We start from the raw sequence: 6519 nt of genomic DNA on the forward strand, positions 1-6519 counted from the left end.
GTGCAGGCCCCTCCCTCTCCCCTGGACACAGCCCTTGCGAAGGCCTCTCCCTCTCCCCAACCCATACCTCTTGTGCAAGCCCCTCCCCATCCCCTGCCCATTGGGCTCCTGACCCCCTCTCCCCTGGCCACAGCCCCTGTGCTGGCCCAGCCCCACTTGCAGAATGCCCCTCCTGGGGAGCTGCCCCTCCCGGAGCCTGTCCTTTCCTTGGGAGCCTTGGGTGGGGAGCTGTCCAGAAGCCCTTCTAGTACTCTGAGTGGCCCAGACCTGGCTGGACACAGCAGCAGTGCCACCAGCACCCCCGAGGAGCTGCGAGCCTATGACAGTGGCCCTGAGATAGGGGCCCCAGCTTCACCCCCAGCCGATCCTGACCTCGAGCTTGCTGCCTGCCATCCTGCTGCCTGGAGCCGTCCTGGGGTCCCCACCCGGAGCCCCTGTACCACTTCCCCTCGACTTCCCCATGGGGTCCCAGGTAACTCCAGCCAGGGGGCGGAGGGCGAGGGGCTGGGGGAAGGGGTTTGCTCTCTGAAGAGGGGAGAGGTCTCAACCCTGTCCCTCTCTCTCACAGGCGAGTCACTGCCCTGGTCACCTATGTCTGGGCCCCCTGATGGCCTCTCCACAATCTACGAGTCAGAGGCCCCAGAAACAGCATTCGGACCCCCAAGCAGGGAGGTCCAGGATGGGGAGGAAGAGGACGATCGGACAGTGGAGAAGATGCCTCCAGCCCCTCGCGGTCCCAAGCCAGCTCGAGTGGGCGAGCTGCAGCTGGGAGCATTGCAGGCCAGCGTGGTACAGCAGCTGCTGAGCCGGACCCTGCTGCTGGCTGCAGAGGGCCCAGGGGGAGCCAGGCAGGGCCCCGGGGGTGGCCGTCCCGCTCTGAGTGATGCCGAGCTAGGCCGCTGGGCAGAACTGCTCTCACCTCTCGATGAGTCCCGGGCCAGCATCACTTCTGTCACTAGCTTCTCCCCAGATGATGTGGCCTCACCCCAGGGAGACTGGACCGTAGTGGAGGTGGAGACCTTCCACTGAGATGTCCCGTCCTATTCCACGCAAAGGACCACGGCGCCCTCCGGCCCGAAGGCCCCTGCATTTTGCTTGTTTTCCTTAGCAGGGGAGGCTGGGGAGAGGCGGGAAAGCCCTGATGGCGGTCTAGCTTCTAACACCTTCCGCCTGCGTCCCTGGCACTGAATGTACGTTGTAGAGTGTCCTTGCTGTATTGTTCACGTGGCCCCTGCAGTCTGTGTGGTGTGTCTGTGTTTTCTAAGAGGCCTTTTAGTTTGTAATAAAGATGAGCCTGAATGGTAGCTGCGGCGTTCTGAGGGACCCGCCTGTCTGGAACTTCTGTGTCCCAGCTTCTCCCCAGGGGCCCAGGTGTGCAGCCAAGCCTTTTCACTGACGGTGAAGGGGCGGCTGAGCAGGAGAACCGGGCTTTAGGAGCAGGTGTCTTCCTTCCCCCTGGGGGCTCAGGACCCCCAGGGAGGTGGCAGGAGACTCTGGGAGGCCCGAGGATCCCTGTGAGGGTGGGCGTTTTGGACGCTGGGGCAGGCTCCGGGTGCCCCCATGCTGTCGACAGTGAGTGAGCAGGTTGGAGCTCTGGCTGAAGGATTTTCCACACACTCCACAGCGATGGGGCTTCTCTCCTGTGGAAAGGCAGAGAGGAATTTGGAGGAAGTGGGGGGCTGGGTGAGGACCAGAGGTAGAGATATGGGTCTGGGGAGCAGGGAAACTGAGGTAGGGTGGAGAAACCAGGTGGGAGCCCGGAGAGGCCGAGGTCCCGAGTCTGGTGGGGCTGGCTGGTGGGGGCAATGAGAACAAGGGAGGGTAATGGATGGGGAGAGGGAGGCCGCCTCGGCCTGGGAGCTTTTCTAACTTCCCCTCTAAGAGTTGGAGATCTGGGGGGTGGGGGGTGGAGGGGCGGGGCCATCCTTCGGTCACTCCCCTGAGACCTCGCTCCCCAGCCCCCCTCCTCGTCTAGTCCCCGGCCCGCACCAGTGTGGATGAAGGTGTGCTTCTTCATGTCGGATTTCTGGTGGAAGCGCTTGGCGCAGAAGGGGCAGGGGTGGGGCCGCGTGCCCGAGTGGATGAGCAGGTGTGTGGACAGAGTCGAGGAGCGCCGGAAACTCTTCCCGCACACGCCACAGGGAAACAGTCTCTCCTGGGGGCAGGAGGGGAGCGGTGGAAGGCGGGACGAGGCTAAGGTTCCTCCCCTCTCGCCCGCCCCACCCTAGAGGCCCAAGGATGGACAGGGGCTGCGGCTGCACTAGCCTCTGTCCCTCCGCGCCCGCCCCGGCCCGGCCCAGGCCTCCTGAGTTACCTTGAATCGCTGAGGGGCCTGTGCCGTGGGCGGTGACAACAGTTGTAGCTCTGGACTTGGGGAAGTGACTCGGGTCTCAGGCCGAGACTGGAGCTGGGGCTGGGGGCAGCGACCATCCCAGGAGAGGCTGACCAGACCCTGGAGCCCTGGGGTTGAGTCAAATGAATCCGGTCACTCTGAGCCTCCTAGGACCTAACAGCCAGGCAACCCCTCGAGATCTGGGGGTCTTAGCCCACAATCCTCGGACTTCTGCCTCCCTAGGCCCAGGGGAGCTCTTACCAAGGAGGCCACCCTCAGAGAAGGCAGGGGAGGAGCTGGCTTCGGGGTCAGGGTCTGGGGATGGGGCCCTCTCAGCCCATTTGCCTCCAAGGCTCCTCACAGCCAGGGCTGGATCCCCTGTAAAGCCTACACAAGAAGAACCCATCACTTTTTAAGTAGGCCTCAGTCATTCTAGCCCCCTACTCTGCTGCAACCCAACCCTCTCCCCTCTCCAGTCCAAGGCATCTTGACTCCTAATTGGTCCCCCCTCACCCTTGCCCATCCTAAACTCTCAAACTCCAGTCTGGATTTGTCCAGTTATTCTGTCCTTATTCTCTGCTCCTCCACCTTTTTCTCCCTCCAGAACACAGGCATCGGAGTAACCAGCTCTTCCATGGGAGCCCTGGAGGATTCTGGGGCTCTGGGTCTTCAAAAAGGACAGGCCATACTTACCCATCAACTTTTTTCTTTCGGAGGATCTTCTGCTTCTTACTAGGAAGGATCGAGGCATCTCAGGGGCTACCCATCAGGGGTGGGAGGTGAAAGAAAGCAGACTGGGATCCAGACATCTTGTTCCCCCAGCTTCTAGCTTTGCCCAATCTGAGGAGCTCAGGTGTCCTGCCCCTCAACCGCCCCCCCCACCCCTCCCACTTTGGAGACCCTACATTAGATTAGTTGGCTTCCTCAGTAGTTATCAGATACTCAGATGTGCTTTGGAGGATGGGAACCCAGGAAGATAGCTGAACAGCAGGATTCCTGGGCCCACTTCATCTTCTTCCCACTCCCACCCTCATTCTCAACATCCTGCCACTAGCTCACTCTAGGGTTCTAGAAGGAATATGACTATCCTAGGGGTCTGTCCTATCTGTCTCTCTGCCCTGGCATATTCCTCAAACACACACACACCGTACCCCAGAGCCAAGCACAAGGACTCATTAGCCATGGGAACAAAAATTAAATGAGTTTCCATTACAAAACACAGAGATTTCCTCTACAGAAGGAATGAGGACCCAAGTGTCTCTGTCCTCAGACCTGAACAGGAGTGCCAAGGCAGCTCCCCTACCTCCCACCTCTGCCTTCTGTTCTTGTGCCTTAGGGGACATGAACTCACTTAAAGCCCCCACCAAGAGAAAATGCACAGCACAGACAGCTCAACACACAGAGCCTCCCCACTATATTCGCCTCCACATACTTTGCCCTCTTACAAACCACACCTCATAGCTAGCCTAATCTTATGGATATATCAAAGCTTAGTTCACAAGTCTAGCCTGACCATGGAGAACACCCATTGGTGTTTAAGCCACAGGATCAGAGCTGGATTCTTTGAGTATAAATCCACTCTACAATTTCCTTTACAAGTGGTCATCCAGTCTTTATTTTGAAGACCACTAACAAAGGGGCAGCCCATTCTTCCTGGATAGCTCTAGGAAGTTTTCCCCTCAACCTCAAATGTTAATTGGCTTCTTTGCAGTTTCCTCCTTAGTTCTACCCTCTGGTGCAAAGCCTAACATCTATGATGTCTGTCCCTGCCTTTGGCTATGGCAAACTCTAGGATTCCATGACCATTTTCCCTTGTGGTTTCCATAATCCCATTTCACTCATCAAATAACTCTCCTTGTAGGTTAAGATTTGTGCACAGGTTTAAAACACAAAATGCCTCTTTCTGTCTCTTTTTGTATGATGCTCCATGGAATGATTCCTTTTCTGAATCCCATCTCCCCAGACCTCAGGGATACCTACTAGGCTATATTGACCACTTTGTGTCAAAAACTCACTTTGTTTCTTGCTCAGACTGTGCAACTGGTGTCAAGCTACTTGAAGATGTAGATTTCATTTTTACTTTTCCTCCCTTACTTAAAGCACTATTCTTTGTGGCATGATGGGGGAAAAAAATCAAACAAACCATCCCTGAATTTAGATTTATGGACCTATGGAACTAGGTTCAAATACTATTTCTGGTTCTTTTTGACATTAGGGCAAGCCTCTTTACCTCTTAGGGTCCCAATTTCTTTATCAGTTAAATGAGGGCATTGAATGAGATGATCATTCGTATTGCTTCCAGGCCTAAAACTTATGATTATGTTTCATATCTTTTTAATGGTTTACATATAGGCATTTTCTTTCTTCCTGTCACATTTCTGTTTTCAAACTGTTGATCAGGCTACTGAATTCCTTTGTCATAGTTGATCTTCCAAGTCTTGTGAGATGCCCTGACTGTAAGCTCATCTTCTATTACACTTGGGTGAGTCTTAGAATCACACTAGATGGGTGTGGAGGGGTTGTGATCTCCATCAATGGAGAAAGTACCTACACTGAAAGGATCCCAGATCTATTGCAGTGAAATCCATGATCCAGAAAACCAAATACTCTGACACCTAGTGTTGAACCCGGAGTTGGAAAGCCCTAGATTTGAAATCCGAATTGGCATTTATTACCTATGTGACTTCAGCAAATTACTCACTTGAACCTCAGTTTTCCATCTGAAAAATCTGGATGACACAAATAGTCCCTCCCTATTTCACAAGGTTGGCCAGTTCAAAGGAGATTATTAGTAGATGTATATGTGTAATCCACATAGTAAATGTATATATAAATTTGTACATTTTAAAGTTCTACAGGAGTATCAATTGTTATTTCTTTTCCAAAGTCCAAACTGTCTGCTAGCAGGAGATAAATTACTCTCTCCTCCTAAATTCTTGTTTCCAGGACCTCAGAGTTATTAGAGATGCTTATCTTTCAGATTTCATCTGGGGAGCTTATTCATTCCCGTACAGAGTAGAGGTGATTTCTTATGCCCTCTTACCTTTTAGATCAATCTTCTTCTAGTCTTTTCCCTCTGTATTTCATCTGCTAGATTCATTTTCCTAAAGTCTAGCTCTGATCCTATCACTCCCTTTCTTAAAAGCCTTCAGCAGCACCTCATCCCAACGGACCAGCATGAGGCCCTCTCTAATCTGTCCTGAATGTGCCTTTCTAGCCTTATCTTCCATGGCTCCCAATGACCCGTCATATTGAGCACTGTACATCCACCCCATTCTTACCTCCAGGCTTTGGCTCTGCAATTTCTATCTCCCCTTCTCTCCAATTCACTACAATTCTCCCCGAATTTCAGAGCCCAGTTTCAGTCTTACCTCCTCCTGGAATCCTCCCTGTCCATTCCACCCTCAGTGGTCTCAACTCCCACAAGCTTCCTCTGATTCTTGTTTATTTTTCCACGTCTTCTCCACTCAGTGAAATTGTCTGGAAGCTACTTAAGGCCAGGAGTGAAACATTCTTCATCCAGTCGGTGACTTAATGACACCCACTCACACATTTGCATGCTCCTCACCCCACCCACACATCCTTCTTCACACACACACACAGTAGCACATACAAACGCCTCTCACCTCCCTGTCACAAGCATACCTCGTCACAACTGCAGTTACCACTGACTCCAACCCTAAAGGATCTCCTCTCACCAAACCCTGTGTGCCTCCCGAGGCCTTTTAAGCTGGGCTCTATAGAGAGCCCCACTGAAAGCTCTATAGCAATCCAGCAAGTCCTGGAAACGCAAGGGCTTGGGATAAGGCGAGAAAAGGCTTGTCTCAGTCTATGTGCCCTTCTCCTGCTTATGTCCAAGTTCTCGGGTCTGTTCTGCTTCTCATCCCTGCTGGCATTCAAATAAGCCCTCTCTCTACAGTTATAGCCTCTCCTAAACTAGAATTGATTCCCGGGTTCTGCAGGTGATGAGAGCAGCCCTCAGTCTCTCTTGTGCCTTTCCTGCTGTGTGCTGTTAGGTAAAAGAACAAGGGAAGGAAGGAACCCTAAGCTGCTTCCTAATCCAGGAAGCTCAGGCCTCCCCTGTCAGTCTTCATCTCATTCTACTGGGTTTCTCCCAGCCAATCCCGACCCCCCAACATCCTGCCCACCAATTCTAAGACCGTGTAAATATGCTTTATTATTTGTCT

General features: G+C 53.0%; 1 protein-coding gene across 1 annotated transcript; it reads right to left on the bottom strand.

The window, feature by feature from the left end:
* Positions 1–1040: 1040 nt before the first annotated feature.
* LOC123256819 (zinc finger protein 358-like) lies at positions 1041–2738 on the bottom strand. The gene is made up of 5 exons (XM_044685380.1): positions 2594–2738; positions 2315–2460; positions 1990–2155; positions 1398–1640; positions 1041–1117 (listed from the first exon to the last, which is right to left on the bottom strand). Exons 1-5 carry the CDS (start codon positions 2736–2738, stop codon positions 1041–1043), a joined length of 777 nt encoding a protein of 258 aa, XP_044541315.1.
* Between the last annotated feature and the right edge of the window lie 3781 nt (positions 2739–6519).

This window comes from Gracilinanus agilis, chromosome 1 (genome assembly GCF_016433145.1).
Source record: "Gracilinanus agilis isolate LMUSP501 chromosome 1, AgileGrace, whole genome shotgun sequence".
Lineage (NCBI taxonomy): Eukaryota > Metazoa > Chordata > Mammalia > Didelphimorphia > Didelphidae > Gracilinanus > Gracilinanus agilis.